Source organism: Rattus rattus, chromosome 2 (assembly GCF_011064425.1).
Source record: "Rattus rattus isolate New Zealand chromosome 2, Rrattus_CSIRO_v1, whole genome shotgun sequence".
Taxonomy (NCBI): Eukaryota; Metazoa; Chordata; class Mammalia; order Rodentia; family Muridae; genus Rattus; species Rattus rattus.
This window is the reverse complement of record NC_046155.1, coordinates 99,750,642-99,774,628: the sequence shown is the minus strand read 5'-3', so window position 1 is coordinate 99,774,628 and position 23,987 is coordinate 99,750,642. Positions and strand designations below refer to the sequence as shown.

Below are 23,987 nucleotides of genomic sequence, written 5' to 3'. Positions count from 1 at the left end.
CTCCCTCAGGGGCCACGGGGCAGCACTGAGGCCACTTGCTACTGATGTGAGAATTCAGGGCGAAGCAGGAACAACTGGCAGGAGGAATGCTCGAGGAGGAACGTTCAACGAGGCCTGGCAAGTAGCGACCACGGTGCCCTTTCGGTTCACCCACCAGCGCCCAGAACCTGGGCTCCACTGACCTGTGCTCCTGTCCCGCTGCTGCTCACCTGTGCTCACGTATGCTTTTCTCCTCCACAGCACCGATCTTGCTTCCCATGGTCTTCCAGATCTGCCCACTGTGAACCAGTGCCTGGGTTCTTCCTCCACTGCGGGAGCCCCTACTTCACTCCCTAGTTCTCAAACCACACCCTCCCACCTCCTGGGGACACCCCTCAGGGCCGAGTTTCAGACACTTCTATCTGGGTGCTCCTGGTCCTTGACACCCTTCATTGGTTCTGTGGGAGCTGACCCCGTGGATTCTGACAGCCCAGCTGACCTCTCTGGCCTTGACTCTCTGCCCATCCTTTGTAGTTCCAAGGATGTCTTTGTAAAGACTCTCAGAAGCCTCCGCAACCGCCCCGTCCACCAGCAGAGCCTCCTTCTTACCTACTCCGACGCTGTGAGCAGGTGTGCTCACTCACTCATGACAGAAGTCTTTGATGAGCATCTACGGTATACCTGACCCAACTGACCCCAAGAGCGCTGGAAGAGAGCCGGATGCTCTCAGTAACTTGAGAGAAGATATGCAACCCGACACTGCGTGGCGTAACAAGCTGCCCAATGGTAAGTGCAGGATGCTTAGAGCTGTGAGTGCCCAGGGATGGGAGGGAAGATTGACTCCACCAGAGCTGGGAAACTTCACACATTTAACCTGGAGGGGTCAGCATGAGCAAGTGCTGCATGGGGCTGGGAGACTGAGAGAACTCGTGTGTGCCGAAGATGGAACAAAGCCAACAGACTGAAGCACTGACTGTTCAAGAACAAGTGGGTGTGAGACAGCCCAGTGGGCCTGGGAGGTAGTGCCTTGCCAAGGCAGCCATGGAGGTGCAACGGCTGGACCGTGCATCGGAGAGCTTGGTCCAGGCACCCGTGCCTTTGCCCCACGCCTGCGGCTATCTCAGCACCTGTTGCAGCCTCCACCCCTGCTGGAGCTCCCAGGACCCCACCTGGTCTCTGGTCCCAGCTCGGAGGTATTAGCTTAGTGTGCTCAGTTCACCGACCCGAATTGTCCCTACTGAGAATGACGTTGTCGCCAGGGCCTGGATCCCAGGATTAGCCAGAAAGGCCCGGTTCCTCCAGCTGGCCAGAGGCCAGGGAGCCATCCCTAAAGAGTATGCTGAACTGGTGCCTGCTGGGTAGGGAGGGGTGCTGACAGCATGGTTCCCATTGCTGCTGCCAAGCCAGTGCCAGAAGAATGCCCCGTGCCCACAGAACTTTACAAGCCTCATTTCAGCCCTACTGCGTGCACTGCCTCCTGGTGTGCTGGGACCGAGGGGAGGTGTGTGTGTGTGTGTGTGTGTGTGTGTGTGTGTGTGTGTGTGTGTAGTTTAGTCCTAACTATAAGGGTCACTGAGCAAGAAAGCTCTTCTCACAACAGGCTGTGGCACAGGCCTGGGCTGGGCCTCACATGAACCCTGCAGCTCCTCCCAAAGCACAGGACGCTAATGCTGATAACAGTGCATTTCTGTCCCAGTGATGGTGGGAGATCTTTTTTGTTTGTTTGGACATTTTGTCGTTGCTTGCTTGTTCTACGTTATCTTGGGTTTTTAAGACAAAGTACTTTGTATCCCAAACTGACCACCGTGCCTGATTTATGCAGGCCTTTGTTCTGGCGAGCACTCTGCCAACCTGAACTGTACCCACTGGGAGAGCTCACCTCTGCTTACAGGTGAGGAAGATGGGTTGTTCATGATAGCTACGTGACAGACCTACAGAGCAGGGCTGATGATGACCATCCTTTGAGAGGAGTGAAGGGCTGTTGGTAGAGCAGAGCTGAGACAGCCCCAGCCTGAAATCCTTAATCAGAGTGAGAAGGTAGCAGGACCCAACAGGGAAGGGGGAGACAGCAGCAATGAAAACAAAGGCTTGATCCAGCGAGGCCTCAGGCAGAGGCCTCAGGCAGAGGATGCGGCTGGTGAAATGGGGAAGGGACCGGATGTGAATTGCAGACAGGAGTGCTAATGGGTGAGGAACGAGTCTGCGCACACATACGCAGAGCCTAGAGCCAGGCTCCTTCAGCCCCCACAACCCTAGAGGGTCTCAGCTTCTCCAAATCCCTCCCCTTGTGGCTTCCTGGGCTGGTGACAAATGCAGTCTTTCCTGGCGGGTGGCCGAGGCTGCTGAGGCACTGCTGGCTCCCAGGAACACCATCTGTCCCAGCTCTGGGGGGAGCTCCCACCCGTGGGGAATGCCATGACAATAAATAAATTAATAATGACTCTCCAGCCCCTCCCCCTTCCCTTGGCCAGCTCCTAGCACCAGGACCCAGTCCCACTGCAAGTTCCATTCTCGGCCCTAGCCGTGCTACAGTAGGAAGGCCATGTTGAGCCCCTGCTCCAAATCCTGGTGGGCATCTCTTTCTCAACTTAATGAAAGGACAGGGAGGCATCTAGCCTCAGCTCTACCCCAACCCACCCCCAGCACCTGCTCTGGGTCTTGACTCCCCCCAAACACAGCTGTCCTTAGCTTATGCTAAGAGTTGTACAGGGTATGTGCTCAAAAGGCTTGGCACCACGGGGGCTGACACTGGCAACAACTTCTTCCTCTCAGTTCTTTTGGGCACACTGGCAGACACAGGAACCTGTACACACGCGTGCATGTACACACACACACACACACACACACACACACACACACACACGCACACCACTCTGTTTCAGTTCAATCTTCGATACCCACAGTTTACCCCCATTTTTGTTACCCATTGAACACGGAAGGTTAATTCAAGGCACCCCAAAGCACGATCAGAACTGGGCTGGCGGCCCTCCCCTCCATGGAGGCAGGGAATGAGAGAAACACAATCCCCATGCTTAGGGAGCTCATAGCATGGGAGCGGGGCAAGCCAGGCACACATACAGAGTCACAGGATGAAGAAAGCGGGGTTCTCATGGCACACAGGGGGCAGGAGACAACAGAATGCCCTAGCACCCAACCGCCAGGTGGGAGAGCTCAGAGGAGACATGAGTCGGCTGGGAATGGAGTTGAGGGAGAGTGGGAGGAGGCCATCCTGGAGGAGGAGGCAGAGCCCGGAACTGTTCAGGAGGTCAGCTGCAGGCGTTGGGGAAGCAAGAACAAACGGGGAGACTGTGGTAGGCCAGGACTTCAGAGGGTCAAGAGGATGGTGACCGTGGAGAATGTGTGAGTAGACAAGCTCAAATTTGTGTGTTAGAAAGATCCTTCTGGCAATCACAGGGACCATGGGGACAATTGAGAGCAGGCAGCCAATGGGTATCAGGGGATGGCCAGTGCAGGGACGGAGCTGGGAGAAGAACTGAGCAATGGGCGGGGAATCCAAAGGATGTAAAGAACCAGAGAGCAGTCAGAAATGCTTTTCAGGTGACAGCCTCAAGGCTGGGCACAGCGTAAGAGGAGGGGCCTTGGTGTGTGCGTGCCCTTAGGCTGAGAGGGTGGGAGGGGATGCAGCTCCAGCCTCCGAGTCCTGCGCCCCTCCCCCAACGCCCACCCACGCTTCCATCCACTGAGCTCTCACCTCCAGTCGGTCGTCTCTACTCCCTGGGGGCTCTGGCTTCTGTGCAAGGGGGTCCTGGCTGGCTGCAGAGACAAGAAGGCCAAGGGCTGAGGCCTACCGTGCCTTCTCCCATTCTCCCCAGCCTGCCCTCCCGTAGGACTCCAGTAAGCCTGCAGGTAGCTGTCTCCTCCAGGCAGCCCTGCCTGCTTGCGCCCAGCTCTTCCTGCAACACCCTTCTTGACCCCTGGGCACCTCTGTCTCTACTTTATCTCAACTCTGAGAACACAGAGTTTGTCTTTTTGCCTAGTGTCCCTGAGGCATAGAAATGAACACAGTTCTACTCATCCTGAGCCCCCCCAACTTCTACTTCTCTCCAGGAAACCTCCTCAGCCCTTCCTAAACCTCAGTTTCCTTATCTGTAAAATAGGATCGGAACACCCGCCTGAAGTAGTCAGTGACTCTCCAGGGTGGGCTGGGCCTTGGTGCCCAAAGTCCAGAGATACCGAAAACCCCAAGGGCTTGTGTCTTGTGTGTAAGCAGCTACCGCCAATCTGGCACTGAGAACCTCTGGGCCTCTCCTGGACCTCCACCCTATTCTCCCAGCGCCACCTCCAGCGTTCCCAGCATGCTGCTGACAGTGCACCACAGGCCTGACAGACACATCAGGGACCTGCTCACGCGTTCTCTGAGGTCCACCACACAGGCAACTTGGAGAAGCACCAGCTTCTCTGACCAGCGCAGTCCTGGGCCAGCTGCAGGCTCCTGGCTCTCCCCACCCCCCACCCCCAAGCATGTCCCAGCATCGGACAGGCGGTGGGGTATTCTGAGCCTGGCTTCGTTCCCGTCAGCTGCTGGCCTCCATGCCAGCCTGGCGAGGGTGCAGGGACTGATTTGATTTGGCAGCTTCGGAAGCGTGTGGTGGGGACAGGGTGGGGAGAGGGGGAGGGGGACAAAACACCCATCCCCGAAAGGAAATAAACAGCCTCAGGCGCTCAGCTCGGCAGGATGGGGGAGACACAGTCTGGCACAGGGAAGAGCTAAGTTCCCTGCCTGGCATCCCTCTCTCACTGGGCACCTGCCTATGGCTATAGGAGTCTCTGGCCCTCACTCGGGTAATGGGGGAGGTGAGAGTAACTGTGCCTGGTGTGTGGATGCTTGCTTGTGGAGTGACTGTGTCAGGTGTCTGTCTGTCTCACATGTCCCCTGTGTCCGGCGGGGTTTCCTGCTTTGCTACACATTCAGCTAGTCCTGAGTGTCACTCAGGTGTCCATGTGTAGAGTGACAGTCTAGGAGTGGTCATGTCCCCAGACACATGTGGCTACACCTCTACAGGAGACAGATTATAACCCAGGTCATGACAAGGTCACCTCTGGTGGCTGCTATAGGGTCTGGTGTTTGTTGGCTCCAGCCTGTCCCTTCCCTATGTGCAATGACCCCACTGACCCTGCCTTGTCCTGAAGAGGAAATGACGAGGACTGAGACAAGTGTCTGACCCTAGAGGACATCCCTTTTGTGCACAAAACGTTTGCCTTCTCTTCCCCACAGTCCTGAATGCCCTCCTCTCCCAGGAGAATACAGCGAGTGGAAGTGGGCCTTTACCACCCTCAGAGACTCCTAGACAGAGCTGCTACTGTTTGACAGCTCATCCCACTCTCCCTTCTGATCCCCTCTATCTGACCCCAAGTATGGGGAACTAGATGGGGGGAGAGGCCTTCCCCAGTCGTAATGCTGATCATTCTCCTACTTGCCCAACACAGCCACACCGCACACTTCCCTGTCCCATGCCTGGGAATTTACCTGCCTGGGAATTTACCTGCCTGGGAGTGTACCTGCCTGGGAGTGTACCTGCCTGGTAGTGTACCTGCCAGTAACCGAAGAACCTGACCTCTCGGATTCAGTCAGGATTTACCTTGGGGTATCAATGCTCTTGGTTCTCTGACCTATGTGCCAGAGGGCACACAAAACCCTTAGTACTAGAGGGCAACAGGACAAGGTTATGCCCAAGTCGCCAGGGGGCGGTCAGGGTTGGGGGGTCTGCCTTGAGAAGATGCAAAGTCTTATCTGTTAGTTCCTCCTCACTGTCCCACTGTCCTCTGGGGAACCTCTGGCCTTCCCACCCTGTCACAGGAAGCTGGGTTGCTCCTGGAGACAGAAGGGAGGGACCTCACTGCTGAGGTGGGCTTGGAGAGGAATAGAGACCCATGCCCTCAACTGTCACTAAGGAACTGAGGTGAAGCCCATCTGCAGGACCCTGAAGGGCTTCATACGAGATGCACGGGGGTTTACAGCAAAGAGAAGACAGGAGCACCCAGAGTGGTCCCCTATATGTCTGGTCCAATTTTTAACCTGGGCTGGGATTCGTTTGTGCTAGTGGTATCTTCACATATGTCTGTGTGCCTGTATGCATGGGTGCCCATTACCAAACATGGAGTTCCAAGGTCAGGGTTTTCCAAATGGAATGGCTATCTAGACATCAGAGACAGTGGAGAAGACAGGGGCCTGAGGAAAAAAGGGAGACAGAAGTTTGGGGCTGTGGGGTAAGACTCAGAGAAGCTGGCTGGGTTTTAGCAGGTCCCCGTGTATTCTGTGCTGTGTCTATCATGGCAGTTCTCAATCCCTGGACACCTGAGGCCAAGGGCAGGGTGTGCCCATGACCCAGGGGAGAAGGGGCACAGCACAGAGCTCTGTCACAGCCAACTATATAACTAGAGTCAGGACCTTTCCCTCTCTGAGGCACTCTCTTCATCGGAAGAAAAGGGCTTGACTTGATCTTCTAGGACATTTCCTGGGCTGGCTTTTGAGTCACACCTGTACAACCAGAAATGGAGACTTCTGGGGATGGGAGAGAGCCTGGAGCTGCTGGCCAAGAGAGAGTATGAGGGAACAGGGGTGGAAGAGCAGAGAGGAAGGAAAAGCCTGCTGGGGAGCCACCGGAAGGCTCTCAGAGAGCCAGTCAGCTGCAGAGGGTTCCCTGCAGGGGACCCTACTCTTGAGACCGAGACAGGAGGGAGTACACAATGGAGCCTTGTGGATGACAAGAGCAGCTGTCTCCCACCTGCTTTCTAGCGTGTAGGAGGAGAAAGCTGGAGGGTGGCAGACAGGAACTCTGCCCTTGAACTTGAGTCTTACCTCTACTCCTACCTCACAGGGATGGATCCCAGGGGAAGGGGAAGGCTGGGCGGCAATGAGGTGCACCCAGGGAATCAGGGAGCTCTAAGACCTGCTGGGAAAGAGACCTAGACTAGTTTTGATCTGGGCAGCCCACTAGGCTGAGGAATTCTGGACACACAGCCTTGACAGGCTTCGGCAGGGCCACCAAGGTTAGGCTCTCAAAGACAAAATCTCTTAGAGGCACGGTTCCTTTCCAACCCTGACCTGGGGAATGAGGCACAAGCAGGGACCCAAGAGGCAGTGAGGTACTAGACAACAGGGCTGGTTTTGTGACAAACTGCATGGTGTGCCTGAGACCCAGGTCAGGCTCCATCAGGTCTTGTATGCCCCCTGTGCCTCAGGATAAGAGCCAAGTCTGTAGATTATCCTCTGGTTAGTCCTGGGTCCCCAGCCCTTGCTGGCAAAGGTTTCTGCATCTCCACACCCGTGTCCAGGAAGTACTCATGTCCTGTTTTCCCCTCAGGCAGCTGTTGAGAAAGGGGGTGATCAGGCCCCTCCTTCTACGTCAACATCCTTCTACGGCACTGTGAAGACACTTTGAGGGCTGGGAAGTACGGTGCTCCTTGGTCATAGTCTAAGATGGCTGGAAGATGCAGGCAGTGGGTGATAGGACCGACTGCCTTGCCACAGGAGCTTAGAAAGTGTCAGGTCCCTCACATGAACATGCACTGAGTCTGTTGTGGCAGGGGAGAGCCCATGTGACCAGGCTAAAAGGGTCTCCCATCTCCTCTGATGTCAAGGCACCCCTCCTCCCCTCCTTCATTTGGGGGTGGAGCTGCCATCCCATCTCAAGCTATCTGTCTCCATTGTGTCTTGTTATGTTTTTAATAACCGAACATTGACATTAACAAGGCAGGTGGCTGCAGCTCTTCCCAGCAGCCCCATTTAGCATCATTGAATCATCAAATCATCAAATTCTAGAATCCTGCATGCACAGAATGTCCGCATCTTGGGCTCCCAGAGTCCCAGCATCTTAAAGTCACAGAATGTCGGGATCATGCAGCCACACACCCACCCAGCCATGGGAGGCGAGCTAGAGTCATGGAAGGTTATCGTCCTCCCTGGAGAACCCCAAGCTGGCAGTCCCTTAGGAGCTGGTACTTGTACAACCCTCATAGCTGTGGAACTCCAACTTCCTTGTTTTACAAGTGAGAAAATACAGCCCAGAAAATGGTGCTAGAACGTACCTCAAAGCAGGGAGCCCAGCAGTGCCCAGCCTCGAGACAGCACGGTTGGACCTATACAGGTTGGTGTTTCTGGCAACTGGGAAACTTTCAAATTCTGAAGATCCATGTTTGTGCTGGGTCCACTGCTGCCCGCCTCCCAGCCCCCTCTCATTTCTCCTTTCAGCTTCTTCTCTTTCCTTTACCTTCAATACCCTCCGCCTGTCTCCCCCCACGGTCCGCCCTGGTGTACTGACCATGCACGGGGGTTGCAAAGAGCTAATTCCCTCAGGGCAAGGGACAGGAAAAGCAAAATGTCTTCCTTCACCCCAGGCACCAGCTGGAAAGGAAGGGCAGGCTCCTCAAAACAGGAAGGCCGGGGCCCTGGGGGGTGGCCACATCAGAGACAGTTCACAGGAGCCTGAGCTAAAGTCCAGGGAAGCAGCATTTTACAATTTACATGAGAAGGGCCAGGTACATTGCTTATTTTCATATATTTACATTTCTTCTCATACAGTTTTGGATTTGGAGTTTACTCATATTTGCAGCTTGTTTTAGGTCACTCCCCACCCCAGTTCTGACCAGGGCAGAATACCAGTTTGCCCGCATACATATTGGTGAGAGCTCAGCTGCCCTGTGTAGACTCAAAGTCCCCATTAGCCTCGTGGCTGGTGGCCACCTGTGAGGTGCTTCTTGGAGGAACCAAGGTGTTCCTTGGAAGCCCAGACTTTCCCACCCCACACGGTTGTCCTCTCCTCTGTTGAGCTCTCAGAGGCCACGTGGAACCCACCCTGTCACCCCAAGTGGTCCCTTCTCCTCCCCTCCCACCTCTTGCTGGGCTCTCTCTCCCAGCACGGAGTCCCCTCCCTTCCACCATTCCCCTGACCAGACTCCATCATCCACAGCATGGACCGCGGCAGCCTAAGCCTCAGTTTCCACTCCAGGGAGCTGCACACAATACCCAGGCCTGACGTCCCATCCCTCCTTTCAACTCCTCCCCCTCATGTCAGCTCCCTGGAAAACATCCAGAATCTTCAACATGGTTTGTAAGCCCTGAAGATGTTGGGTCCTGCCAGCCTCACCAGCCATGTCTCCTGTCCCTTGATGTCCCTCCCTTGCCTTGCGACCATTCAGCTTGCCCACCTGGACAGTCCAGGGTCCAGGTCCATCAGCAGAAGCCGGGGACACGGGAGTGGCAGTCTTCTTCCCTCTGTCTGCCACCACCGGAACCACCACAGTTACAATCCTCCTTTCTCTAGAGTACTCTCCAGGCTCTCCCCTCGGCTCCCAGATTTGTTTCTTCCTGAGAGCTCCCCAGTTTGCTCTTCCCCTGACTCTGGGCTGAATGAGAGCCACCGTTGGCTCTGCCTTAGTCACACACATCAGCCTTTTCTGGGTTCCCTCCCTCCTCGCCTCACCCGTGGCACCTGGGTCTGAGCTACCTGCGACAGGCTTGGTGATATAGTATTGTGCAGACTTGGGGACACTCATCTCACTCACCTTCCTATTGACATAGCAGCCACCTAGGAAGGCCTGGCAATATACAGAGAATAGTTAGGACCAGCAGAGCTAGGGATGTGAGAACCCTTGGAGGATGGGCTAAGGACTTCCAGGAGAAGACAGGCTACACACAGAAAGCATTCACCCCAGCCCTAGAGCCAGCAGAGCAGCCATGAGAGTAGGGACAGAATGTCCATGGCAGACACATAATGTTCTCAAGCCCATGGGAGCAGGTACCAGCGGAACTGGCTGAACAGTCAGGGAAGGCTTCCTGGAAGAGGGGTCACTTCTTTCATGTTTTCGACAAGAAAAACAGTAGCAATGAGAGGCTGGGAGCAAGGACAATGGGAAAGAAAACCCAATCTCTGCTTGTTCTGTATTCCTGGGAGGTCAAAGCCAGGGGGAGTGAGAGGGGCCGGGATGCAGGGAAGAATGGCATAGCATGATGCTCACCCCATGGCCAGGGCGGGCACGGCTGGCAGGCTGGCAGGCAAGAATGCCCCAGCTGTGACTGGGGAGCATTTCCTGTCTCTTTGCCAGGGGGTCATTAATAATCATTTACCCGCCACAGGCAGCACAGAGGCCAGCCAAGGAACAGCATGGTGCTGGGGCCAGAGCCCAGCCTGGTGGCCAGGAGAGCTGGACAGTGGCATCAGCCCTGCCACATGCTGTGAGCCCTGGCCCAGCCACCTCATCTCTCTTCCTCTCTGGGAATGTTAGTGGGATGAGGTTCTGGGGAGGACTTTACTCAGGGCTTCAGTTCCTCTAGCTGCTGGCTTGGGCTGCAACCCTCCAGTGCCATCATGGACATCCAATGGCAAGTAGGGGACAGACCTAGCTTGGGACACAGGAAGCCAACCCCAATGGTGTGGCCATCGAAGGCTCCACAGAACCAAGCTTAAGCTGGGAGCTGATGAGAGAGGGGCCAGCTGCCCCGGTTAGGAGGGGGCTGCTGCACACAAAAGGTAAGCATCCAACACGTGGTCCTAATGCTTTGAACTATACCTCTGTGGCAGAGTAGGACCTCCCTCCCTTGATGCTTGTAGGCATTTGCATGAGTTCAGCTCTTACTCAAGACGCTGTCAAAGGACCCCAGAAGTCAGAAAGAAGGAGCTAAACAATGGTGACAACCACAATTATGACAGTGACTCAGCCAAAGACAATGGGTAGAGAATGGGAGACCAGGGACCGCGACCAGCAGCCAGGCTGCTGGCGCAGTTGGGCAGAAGCAGCATGTTTTCCCACCGCTGTTCCACGCCCACCTCGCACTGCTTCAAGGCCCAGCGTATGCACAACTCACTTGAAGAATCTTCTAGAAGGTAATGCTGAATATGCACTAGCCCCTTTCTAGTTAACTGGGATGGCTCTGTGCCTTCAACCTTAGGAGTCTGAATGTTCTTTCACAGCCTGTTAGGGCACCCGGAAGGGCTTTCCAAGAGCATTCTCTAGAGTGTCTGATGTGAATCTTCTATTGCCTGGGACCTCTGCCATCAGACTGAAGGGTCCCCCAAAGATTGACTAGGTCAACCCTTTCTGGCAATGGTTTCGGTGAGAACTGTGTCCATCTCTCCATTTGAAGTGGGGTCAATGAAGGCAGACACAGATTGAAGTCTTTCTGGCTATCTCCCAGCCTGGTAACACATGAGAGGGGAGGGGGGGAGGGAGCATAGAGAAGGGGGGTCTTTGGTGTAGTATCACTGAGGTGTTAATGGCCCAGAAAGACAGCTGCACCACCCTCATTTGAGTAATATACCATTGTCAGGCTTGGTCAACTCCAGACACAGTCCACCACCCAACCAACCTGTAGGTCAGAGCTAGACCCTCCCTTCTGCTGAGGTCGTAGTAAACACAGTAGATTTGCTGACACGTGTATCCTCTCCCCACCCTCTAAAACCTGGCCCCAAACACGGGACAAGCTAAGAGGAAAAGAACAAAGGTTCCCTGACCACAACATCACCCGCCGCCCGCCTGTCCAGCGCCTGCTCAGCAGGAAACTCAAGACAAAGGCTTTGGTCAAAGTGAGGAGGATGAAGGGCAAAGGCTAGAGGCAGCCTGGGTTGGGAGGGCAGTCGAGGGCATCTCTAGGGACTTGATTAAAAGGAAAGCAAGGACAGGAAGGCAGCCAAGCCTGCCTTGCACACATACGTCACTCCACAAACATTTATGGGGCACCTGCTGTATTCACACATGGCCAAACATAATATACCTCTTTCCTCGCACCACACACCTTATGCACACACTCCATTACCCAGACCTCGGCCCTGCCCCCAGGCATCTCTAATTCATCCTAACCCACTGTACACGCTTCATACTCTCCTCACATGCAAACAGCCCCCAGGGAGGAAAGATCACAGAATCCACACCTCACACTGAAAAGTCACACGGCTCACACCCACACCCACACCTCACACCACACTCAACTCCATCTCCCACCATGCACCTCATACACCTCACACTCACCTTCCTACCACAGATGCATGCATCCGATTAAATCACTCACACACACACACACACACACACATACACACACACACACACCCCACTCAGACATGGAAGCACGTGTGCAGACATATTCTGCATAATTTGCATGCTTAATGTCAGACCAAAATATCACCCATTTGTAGACACATAAAGTCCTTCAGTCTGGAAACTGCTTTCTCCTGCCTACCCTCCAACCTGGGCAACCAGCTGCTGGGTGAACCGGACCCTGGGTCTTGGCCTCTCTTGTCCATAGGTGCATGAACAGTCATCACAAACACATGGTACGCAAACGCTAACACACAGGGTTCTGGATACTTTCCTCAAGCAAACCCAGAATGTACTATAGTGACCCTAAGCTACCAAGGAGGCTAAAAGCACACCCAGACACAAACCTCCACTCCTCCCTCACAAGACATCCATTCAAAACCAACAGGACTGTACCAGGACTCTTCCTGGCTACGCACTGCAGCCGAAGAGCATGTATAGTCTTCAACATGCAAGCTGCCCCTAGAGCATCACAATGCCATGACAGACACAACCACATGCACACGCCAGAGTCACTCGCCGTGCTACAACTCCTACCCACAATCCTGCCTCTGTAGTCACACATGTAACACCGCAGACTCATAATCTCCATACTGTCATCTCCCTGCGAAGAATCTCACTCAAATGACGTGATTAAACATAGCACAGCATATGTGGCTACATCCATGGCACACTCAACACACGCTCTGCACTCAGGAACCCTCATACAAGCACGCACACCCCAGACTCACCCACCCCTCACCACAGGTGAAGGACATTAGCTTGCAATTTACCCCCTCTCTCCATCCCCAAATCCAACTGCCCCAGTCAACACCAGGACAGCTGGGATAAGGGGATATAATTTATAAGTTATAAACACCAGCGTCCCACCTCATGATTCCCTACCCACCACATATTTTGGGCACCCCTGAGGGCAACATTCTCCATGTTTAAGCCCTTGGACTTCAGTCCATCCCAGGCCATTCCTGAGAACACAGGCAGGGGTGGAGGTCCTAGATACTCCAGCCCTGTCTTCTGAGCCTGTTCCCCCACAGCCCAAAGCAGAGGCAGACATATAGGGAAGGCATGGTCACAGAAAGACCCTAGCACAAAGATAGAGTCCTACAGAAACTGAAGGGCTGAGCAAACCAGGAGAGGTAGGCAGACTGGAGCGACACACTAAGCAAGAGACAGCAGATGGGCCAAAGGACAATGCACTCAGAAATTTGGGGAACTGGAAGAATTATGTTGGACCATCACACCTCAAGAGAAACTAGAGGCTGGGAGGCAACAGGAGGAGACTGGAGGTCTGTGCAAAAGACAGATGAGGACTGGAAGGGGGCAGTCTGGCAGAGGAGAAGGGAGAAGCTGGGTTTTAAAAGGGGGTTGGACCCTTGGGTTGGGCAGAAGATGGGGACTAGAATCTAAATGGTTAGTAAGAATGGGGAAGTAAGACTACGGATAGAAGCTAGAGGTTGGGGGTGAGGCCCTACTTATGAGGCAAACTTCTTTGCTGCCAGGGGCTTAGGGGATATGGGTGTGCCTGGAATCTGATATGGACAGTAGAGAGCAAGAGGTTTGGGAAGGGAGTTAGGTTAACCTGGGAGGAGCAAACTCCAGGCTTATACAGAGCTGTCAATGTGGCTGAGGGGGCCAAGGAGTATTAAGAGTTCAGGGCTTGGGATGGAGGAGTTACAGATCTGAAGAGGAGTCAGAATCTGGAGTGGCATTTGAGCTGTGAACTGAAGAATCAAGGACCCCCTCTGGGGATGGCTGCAGTCCCATTCGGTACAAGGCGGGTTCCCGAACTAAGGGAAGGGTTCCCTCTTAAAGGTTCAGGAGAGAATGGACCGTGGGGCAGACGACTCCAAGCTCCTCAGAGGACCGGGCCCTGACCGGGCTTTCCCCGGACACCCGCTTCTCCCTGTTACCCAGAGTGGGGGGGGCCTCCTACCTGCAGGCTGTCGGCGCATGGCTGCGGCGGCGGTTCGTCCGGCTTGAGGAAGACCTGCTGGCCCCGCCTGAGGAATTGGACAACAGCGATGAGGATGTGGTGCAACACCAGGACCATGCTCGCAGCCGCCCGCCCGCCCCTCCAGCCCGGCCCGCTGCGCTCGGTCAGCGCGTCCGCAACAGCTTCGCTGGTCCGCCCGAGGGTCCGCCCTGGTCCCGCCCCGCCCCCGCCCCCGCCCCGCCCCAGGCCTCCAGGCCCCGCCTACGTCTCTGCTACCAGGGACAGCACTTCAACACCTTCCAAAGATCGGACCCCACCCGATCCCGGCCGGCTACCCACTGCCAGGCCTTCCCCCTCCCAAGTCTCCTGCAGCGGGTCGACTATAAGGGTTCCCTCTCCTCGGTCGCATCCCAGCCTTCACTGCCCTCCGCTTATCCCATCGTCACTCCTCCTAAGGGGTCGGGCCCCTCCCAGAGTCCCGCGCACTGTCGCACCACATTCTCTCCCCATCACTTGGACTTCAGTAGCCCGGCCAAAGCCCCGAGGCCGAGTACAGCGCAGTGCGGGGAGAGGGCACGCGACCACAGTCCGGGAGCCCCCACGTCCCTTCTCTCTTTCCAGTGCAGAGGGCAAAGGAAAGTGAGGGAGAAATTTAGAGGTCGCTTCAAAATGGGACGAGCCCTGAAGCGATAGCAGATCTGTGAAGGAGACACGTGCGCCCTGACACACACAGGCGCACCGATCCCAAGTGTGGGGTGAGAGCAATGGGTCCCTAAGGCTACCAGGTAGGTCTGCATCAGCGTTCCAGGAGTCTGAAGAGGGTCAAAGCCCCAGGGCCACGAAGTCCGCAGTTCCGCGGTGGGACCCCGGGAGCTGGGAGCGCATTTCTCCGCAGAGCGGCCTCTGTGCTCAGGCGCTTGCAGCAGCCGTGACGCTCCTGCGCCCCCTGGTGTTCTATCGCAGAGGTGCACCCAGACCCCAGATAACTGTTGGCTGGAGGGCTAAGGGGACATTTGTGCAACTTGGGTCAAACTCCTTGCCTGGACCAACCTGTTTTCTAGCCTCTGCTTGCTGTAAGATGGGCTAAGACACAGGACATGTCTATAACGAAGGGTGAATTTGAGTCTTTCTGGATTTTGACAGTGTGATTTTAGCCAGGTCCCCTTCCCATTGGGCCTCAGTTGTCCCACAAGACTGCCAGAAGACTCAAACTTGGAGGTGAGACAGACACTCCTGACAGCCCTCACCGTGACCTTCCCTGGTTCTCTCTCTGTGCTACTGCCCCTCTTTCTGTACTTCCCTCGCCCCCAACCCTTGGGAAGTGACTCAGTGAGCCCCCAGCTCCCCACCTCACAGAGGTGATTCATTTGGGCCCTTTCCCCCTGGGGAGCAATTTCCCCAGTGTTGAGTCACTGAGCCCAGTGCTGGACACGGTCCCAGCACCTGGCACAGGCTTGGAAGTGTCCTGGCTGTCCCAGTAGCTCAAGGAGTGATCTTCCACACAAGGATTTTTCCCATCCTAGCTGAGCTTACAGCTTCCTGGGCTCAAACACCCTTAGTGGGTCCCTACCACAAGCACCATAAAACCAAAATCTCTCACTTGGCGTTACAGACCTTCCACAGTTCAACCCCGACTTGTCAACCGCTCTGACAACCCCCATCTCTTGTTTTTATGCAGCCCTTTCCTGTGACTGCCTCATTCTTGCCTCCTGGTCTGTCCTGGTGCCCCGCTAACCATCCAGGAGCAACTTGGAGGCCATCTGCTCCAGGAGCCTCTCTCTGGATGCCACCTCATGCCACCTCAGAGGTCTAGGAGGGCATTTGTATCCTTTCTGGGAGTCAGGTCTGGGAGCTGAGGACAGGATCTAGGTCAAGTTAATGCGTTTTTATCATGTCTTCCTAATAAAGCAGTTTGACCTCCATATTAACACTGTAGAATATGACATGGGCTAAGATGTGTAAAGGTGACCCCTACTCCTTCAATGAGACTCTTCTCTTTTCTGGCTTCAGTTTCCTCCAGTGTAAAAAAAGGGGGTGTGTGTGGCCAATATGATGATGACTGTTCCCAGGTCCAGTCATATGTAATCCTCTTGGTAATCCTGGTCACATGTCACTGGCTTGGTCCCGGGCTTTCAGATACCCTAGGTAGGACACAGGTGCCTAGGAGGCGTTGGCATGGTTACTGGCCCTAGCTACTGGATCTTCAAGGGACCTCGTCTTAGTTCTGCAGTCAAGAGCCAGCCCCAAGCTGTCACAGATCCCATCTTTAGGTGGACCCACGGCACTTGCCTCCTAAGGAGGTAGTTTTAAATCCTACTTGAGTCTCTCCTGCTTTGGTGACTAGTCCCACATGCACATTCTGTCTCCTTCAGGTCTTTGTGTGTTCTGAGCCAAGCATTCATCAGGGGCACTGTGTGAGTCCTCACTCGGTCATAAGGCTGCTGCATGATTGTAGCCACTGGATCTATTGGGGCCTCCACTGCCACATCTGTAAAATGTTAACACGTCTAGACTCTACAGTCAATAAATAAGCAACCTAACCCCTTATAGCATTCGTCTTCACCTGAAGTCCTTGAATTTCCTAGGCCAGTCTTCTCACAGTTGGGGCAGCCAAGGCTCTGCCAAACTGCAAAGGGAAGGACATTGCCAAACTCTCATGGCTAGGAAGTGTTGCCTACCCAAGGTTAAGTCTGGTTCCCCTGAGCTCCTGTTAGACCCCAGGGTTCCTTATCTCTACAGTCTGTGATCCACTATGCCTGGCTCTCCCTCCTGATTTGAAAGTACTTCCTGGTCTGAAAAGCCGGAATTAGATTCTAGCTGATCTCTGTCCCGTGAAGGCAAGAGTCGAGCCTGACCACTAAGATCTCAGCTGCACGTCTTGGTCTGGAATACTCCGACACCTAACAAGCCACCCCATTCTCTCCATCATAAAGCAATTGATGTGTGTGCATGTATGTGTGTATGCATGTGTGCATGTTTATGTGTGTAAGTGTACACAGGTGAGTGCTTGCCTGTATAAGCGGGAAAGGGCCTCGAGGACCATCCAGGGTCATCCTCGAGGATGCGGTCCACTCTTGAGATTAGTCTCTCTCATTGCTAGGTTCCTAGTTGGCCAGCAAAGCCCTCAGAACCCTTCAGTCGGTTGTCTTACCGGTGATGGGATCATAAGAACACCACACAAACAGCATTTTCACATGTGTTCTGGGACCAGCCTGGGTCCCAGTCTGGCGAGGCTAACTATCATTTCACCAACTGAACTATCCCCCCACCCGACCCTATCAACTGCGGTTTATATATAAGGGAGGCACAGAGGAGCTAAGTAAGTGGTCTATGCTCACACTGCTAGTAAACAATGGACCCAGAATTCAAACCCTGGCCATTACCTGCAGTTAAGTTCATGCCTGATGTGTAAGAAAAGGCAGGTAAGAAAATGGACTCTGAATACTCTTTTATCCCCAACAATGCAGTGCCTAGGGATCCTATCTGCCCAGTCCTTCCACCCCCTGCTCGTCTCTGACACTGGGAAGTCCATCCCCAGATGCCCCGAAGCCCCCTAGCCCTCTGCTTGTCTCCCTTAGGGCCCACTTGGCCCATACTAGGTGCTCTTCCAAACTCCTGTCCTAGACAAGGTGTTTAAGGAAAGGTGACTCCACTGAGACTTGTCACTCTGGGTACTGGGCCCTCCTGACCTCCAGTCTCTCATAGGACCTGCACTGCCCTGTGTCTGCAGTAGTGATGGGGCCTGGGACCTGTGTGCACCCAGGAACTATGTGTGAGCTCTTGATTAAGCCCCATGTTATACAGAAAAAATGGAGCTCCCAGAAGCATAGTCCTTGCCTGGGTTCAAACAGTTGGCCAAGCAGTTATCTGGGCTCCATATTGTGGGTTTTTTTTTAATTATTAATTTTTATTTATATGAGTACACTGTAGCTATCTTCAGACACACCAGAAGAGGGCACCAGATCTTATTACAGATGGTTGTGAGCCACCATGAGGTTGCTGGGGTTTGAACTCAGGACCTCTGGAAGAACAGTCAGTGCTCTTAACCACTGAGCCACCTCTCCAGCCCTCCATATTGTGTTCTTATCATTATCACACCTGTGCCTGCAGAACAAGGCCCCAAGTGTAGCCGCCCTAACCATGCCTACACATACGCCTTCTTGAGGCTTCCAGAATCTGAAGTGGCGTGGCGTGGCGCGGCGTCCAAGGCTCTTCCTCTGCCATGAACATCTCCTCACACCATCCAGAGCTTATGGCTTCTCCTCAAAGTTTTGGTCTTTGCCCAACCTCTTCCCCCCTCTGTGCCCAAGGCCCTTCCAAGGTCAAGTTGCCCCTCAGGATGACAGGTCTGTCTCTTCACTTGTTTATGGTCAGACTTTGGTTGAAGAGTTATTCCATGCCAGCCAGGTACTGTGGATAGCGATGTTTTTTAAGAGCCGTTCTCAGCTCGTGGGAGGCAGAGACGAGCAGATCTCTGTGAGTTTGAAGCCAGCCTGGTCAACAGAATGAATTCCAGGACAGTCAGGGCTTTTACACAGAGAAAACCTGCCTTGATAAACAAAACAAAAAACAAAACAAAGCAAGGCAGTTCTCCCCAGCCACAGGCAAAAAACTCGCATCCACTGAGAAACAGCACCCACCAAGATGGTCCAAGTGGATACCACCTGCTTCTTTCCCTATGCCTCTTCACCCCTCCCACACACGAGGACAAACACTGTTGGATCCTGTTCCGTGTCTCCATAGGCCAGTGGAGAGGACTGAGGTCATATGAGGAGTCTAGCTAAGTCAGAAGATGGTTTCCCCCAACATCTCTTCATTTCCCATAATTGATCCTAAGAGACCTTCTATAGAACCCTTATCTGCTCTTCTTCCTCAGGTCATAATTTGCTTCATGACCATGTGTTTGCTGCCAAGCATGCTCTATTCTGTGGTGAACTGTGGTCAGACCATGGAGACCAGATTCAAATGTGAGCCATCCCTGGGTAACCCCAGGCAAGGCTCTAACCCTCTCTGGCCTCAGACTTCTTAGGAGCAACAAAGATGACCTGGATCTCTTGAGGGTTCAAGAGGTTGAGGTGAACGAAGGTAGGACCCAGGCAGATCTAGTTAGGCAGAGGCAGCTTTCCTCATAAGGGCAGCACGTAAAGGGGCAGCTTCCAAGACAGGAGGCCCCTCAAAAGAGAAACGCAGTCTCGCCATGATCTGGGCAGAGCCCATGAACTTAAAGGAGATTCCATGATCTTTTCCTCTGTGTGTGTGTGTGTGTGTGTGTGTGTGTGTGTGTGTGTGTGCGCGCACATGTACATGCAAGGCTCTGCACCCAGATGTGTGAGCATAGTGGGTGTGAAAGCAGAAGACTATAGCAAAGAGTTGTAATTTCTATTGTATAGACCCAAGCTTCTGTGTTTATGTCTATATGTGCATGTGTTATCTACAGGAGTATGTGTGTATAACAATATATCTTGTGTGCCTGCATGTATGCACACATGCCCGCATGTATGCACTTGTGTATATGCATGTGCGTATACAAATGTGTGTACGAGTCAGTATGCATGTGTAAATTCATGGCTGACAGAAGTGCTATCTATGACAATTATTCTATGTGCAGTCTGTGTCCACTGGCTATGGCTACAGATGCAGGGCAGCCCTTGCAGAAAGAGGAATCTGATCACAGATGAGTGCTAGGGACATATATTTGATGCTGGGGGTGGGTCAGCCATTTCCATGTCATTTGCATCCACATCTCTTTTGTATGCAGCAGGTGGTCAATGCCATGAACCTCCAGGAGGAAGGGAACCCATGAGGTGGAGTCCAGAATCTTCTGGCTTATATCATCCCTGCTGAGGAGACCCCTGAAACCTTAGCATCTTCTCTCCATCATCCACAGACCACATAATCCTTTCTGTACACAAAGTTGCCCCGAGCCCCACACACTCAAACCCTATGCCCCCAAACACTAACAGCTTTTCCACAGACATGGGTATACATTCATTCTTGGAGCTCCTGCACACACACACACAAACACATGGGTGTATACACACACAAGCACACACACACATGGGTGCATACACACACAAGCACACACACGCATACATGGGTGCACACACACACACACACGCACACACACACAAACACACACGCACACACACGCACACAACGCACACACACAAGCACACACACGCACACATACACACACACATACACACATACACACACACACACACACAAGCACACACACACACACACACGCACACACACATACACACACACACACACACACACACAAACACATGGGTGCATACACACACAAGCACACACACGCACACATGGGTGCACACACATGGGTGCACACACACAAGCACACACACGCACACATGGGTGCACACACACACAAGCACACACACACATGGGTGCACACACGCACACATGGGTGCACACACACATGGGTGCACACACACAAGCACACACACATGGGTGCACACACACAAGCACACACACACATACACGAGTGCACACACATACAAGCACACACACGCACACATGCACACACACATACGAACGTGCTCAGGTACACCTGCGGGTAGGTACTCTACCGTTGCCCTAATACTCACTCCTACAGTGATCATCTCTCCTACCTAACTCAACCTTGGTCTCATTCTTGCCTACATGAATTCTGCTGCCCATAGGACACAGAAGATGCCCTGCTTTTGAGTGGAATCTCTGTCAAGCCCTTAAGCCCAGGTGAAGCTCTGCCCCATGGGGCCCACTGCCTTCTAACACTCCTTTAACTGTCAGGAGGCACTGCCTCCCAACCCCCACTGTGCTGTCAGCCTCTGTGACAGGACATTCTTGCTTTGCTCACTATAATGACCTCAGCTTCCAGAACAAGACTTGGCCTACTGTCACATCCTGGAATTGGGTAGGATTTCCCCCAGCCTAGTCAGCCTCCCTTAGTGGGACTTACTTAATGATGCATTTCCCCCGTACACCTCCCCCACCAGATATGGCTCCTTAAGGCCAAGATTGGGTCTGCAGCAAGCTACAAAGACTCACGCCCAAGCCCAGGCTGGACACAGAGAGCAAAGCCTAGGGCGCAGCGGATCCCAGGGTGTGACAGCCACTCTGATGTTCAGGCACATCTGGACTGCTTGAATGAACTACTCCAAGTCCAACTGCCCCAGGAAAGAGCCCTCTAGGCTGCCTGCTGCCATCCGAGCCCTAATGCCTCTCTTCCTCCACTCCATCCCTGCACACACATTCCTGGGGACAGGGAGTTTACCTCTTCCTAGCTGGCACGTTCTCATGCGTGAGAGAGATGGTTCCTCCCTTATAGCATCATCCTGTCAGCCTGGCTTTCCCGCTGTCCTGCTTCCCAAGCAGGAAGGCGCCAGGCAGGAGAAGAGGCAGGTCCCTTCAGAGCAGTCTTGGTTATCTTCTGTACAGCCTTGGGCAGTCATGGGAAGGAGGGGCTCTCACCTCTGGTCTGTCTCAGGTCAGCAAGTGAGTTCAAGGTGTGCAGATACCCAACGCCACCCATTATCTCAGGAACCTGATCAAAGTACAGAGGTGTCCTGGAGAAATCCTGGGGCAGTCTCTCCTGGACCTCATTGCCTTCTCGCTTAACCCAGTCGCCATTGAATCCCCTCTTATTGCAACTCCTGCTCATCACTGAGCCCTACCACATGCACCCCGCACTGGGAAAGAGCCACGTAAGATGTGCCCCTCCTGAGCCTAAGCTGTGAGAATGCTGGACGGATGGGCCGGTCCTCGGCAGGGGTGGCTGACTACAGCCCTGCAAGCCCTGCCTGAGCAGCTGCTATTCCTGAGCTGCATGGGCTCCCACGGTGTCTCAGGCTACAACCAGTCACCTTGCCCTTCCTGGACACACGCCCCTGCCTGGGATTTTCAGAGCAGGGCCTGTTTGGGAAACTGAGGTAAGACAACATCCACAGGGATCCAAAGCCCCATACTCAACCAATCCACGAACCCTTCAGGGAGTCCTCAGCCTGTGCCTTCGAGGCTCCAAGAACGTGTACAGCTTCATGTTCTAAGAAACTTTCAGAATCTGTGCTGCTCACAGTCTATGAACTCAAAGCCCCGGAGTCCTCAGAGTGCAAGAGCCCATGAATTTTAATATTCTTCTACACAAACTCCGTGACACAGGCAAGACGCTCACATCTGGGCTTCTGTGGCCTTTGGAACTTGCGGGTCTATGGGTTGAGTCTCTGAATATCAGGGAAGGGGCAACTGGAAAGGCCTTTAGAGCCAACACCCGTCTCCCAGGCAGTGCCGACAGTCGCGGGGAGTCCCAGATTGCGAAGAGGGGGAAGGAACTGGGCCAGTGTAAGTGATTCAGTTCAATGTCACCATCTTAATAAGCACCAACGTGGTCCGCTCCCGTCTCTCAGCTGAGGGATCGGCTGGCCTGCCTCGGGTCATGATGGATAAATGAGAGAACCCATGAGCAACAGCAGAGAGCCAGGCGTGCACAGGAGCTCAGGAAAAGACGCATTCGCTGTTCCCCACCCCCAGCAAGCCTTGCAGTCCCTGGAAGGATGAGTGTCTGTGGTTTAGGCACCAGATGTTTAACCTAACACCCAAGTGACATGTTACCGCTGACCCTGGCTTCCCCAAGGCCCACCCTGGCTCCTTCCTCCTCATGCCACGGTCCCTTAGAAAGTGAGGCCGTGAACCATGGAGTGTCTCTCAGCCTCATGCTCAAATTGTACAGGCCAGGATTTAAGCTACTGTGGTCATGGTCACCTGTGTAAGAAGACCTTAGCAGGAAGAACCAGTCAATCAGAGAGTTCAGTGACAAAGAGGGGCTAAGAATAGACTAAGGGACCCCACTGGCTTCTCTACTCTGGGAGCCTTGAAGGCTGAAAAGGGTTTGTTCAAGCTACCCTATCAGGTTTGTAGAAGTTACCCCCCCACACCAGGAGACCGAGTCCCTCCTTTGTGTTATTCCTACAGCAGAGCCATCTCCAGATACGGCTTTTGGTCCTTTTTGATCCCTCTGCATGTGAGGCTCTCCAGCCTTCCCTCTTTGTACCATCTCCCATGCCTGGGGACCTTTATTCTTCTCTGTCAGTTAAACAGGGAGGAAAGGGAACGGCAGGGTCCATCCCCACCCTCCGTTCATCTTGTGATATCCGTGCCATTTCACAACTGCTGAGATTGAGATCGCCGTCTAATGGTGGAACAACGCGCTGCCTCCAGTTCCCCAAGACATTGTTCCTTACAGCAGTCTGGCTCCGGGGGGAGAGATAGGGGCCTCCCTCTGGTAGCCTCCTCTTCCTACCCCAGTTGTCTCCAGGCTCTAGGAGGCAAAGACCACGATCCTTTCTTCTCTTGCTTTCTGCCCTGCAAGCAGCCACGTTCCCTGATTGATCCAAAGTCACTCGATCAGCAGACTCCCGTACTGGGACCAGGAGATGTGGTGTTCCGTTTCTAAGCACCCGTCGCTATGGAAGCCAGGTGCTGCCAGCCCAAGGCCTAGCAACAAGGCATGATGTGGGGCGGAGGGCATTGTCGGGGGCTTTGGAGGCAGCCAGCAAGAGAGCAGACTGCATCCACTCTCAGGCTGGAGGCTTGGACCCGCTACTGTGCAGGGCTTGTACAGAGAGGAAGGAGGCAAAGAGGTCAAGTCCTGAAGATTAGAGCTGAGAAACACGTGGAGCTAGACAAAGGGAATCCAGAGACTAAAAGGCAAGAGGCACAATCAAGAAGACAGTGTGAGGGGGTAGGAGCAGATGAGCCGGCCAGACACAGAGGCAGAGCCAGAGGCCAGTGCTGGAGAGGCACCAGCTCTCGCAGAGACCCTACGCCTAGCTCTGGGCCCGGGTGCCAAAGAATGAGGGAGAGTCTCTGAGGAGTGACAGAGATGGATGGGTTTGTGACAGGAGATAAGCCAGAAGCAGGAGGCAATATAGTGACAGTAATAAAGGAAGAGAGAACAGGGGACAGAAGGGGTAAGCCCGCCAGAGAGGACCAGACTGGGAGGCGGAGCAGACGACAGTGGGAA

The 23,987-nt window shown here is 53.9% G+C and overlaps 1 protein-coding gene and 1 long non-coding RNA gene across 5 annotated transcripts in view; one reads left to right on the top strand and one right to left on the bottom strand.

Annotated features, from left to right (window-relative positions):
- Positions 1 to 23,987, bottom strand: part of Pde2a (phosphodiesterase 2A) — a 91,908-nt gene that overhangs the window by 47,495 nt on the left and 20,426 nt on the right. The window contains exons 1-3 of one of the 4 annotated variants that reach the window (XM_032893083.1): positions 14,746 to 14,775; positions 13,964 to 14,030; positions 3,692 to 3,753 (exon numbers count right to left, since the gene is read on the bottom strand). In XM_032893083.1, coding sequence (XP_032748974.1) covers positions 3,692 to 3,753; positions 13,964 to 14,030; positions 14,746 to 14,760 — 144 coding nt within the window. In that variant the 5' untranslated portion in view covers positions 14,761 to 14,775. Of the gene's footprint in view, positions 1 to 3,691; positions 3,754 to 13,963; positions 14,031 to 14,457; positions 14,478 to 14,745; positions 14,776 to 23,987 lie in introns of those variants that run through there. The other 3 variants (XM_032893085.1, XM_032893086.1, XM_032893084.1) reach the window with 3 other exon arrangements.
- On the top strand, positions 13,942 to 15,751 carry LOC116891761. The gene is made up of 3 exons (XR_004386859.1): positions 13,942 to 14,748; positions 15,122 to 15,181; positions 15,642 to 15,751. It is a non-coding gene; the product is annotated as an uncharacterized LOC116891761 (long non-coding RNA).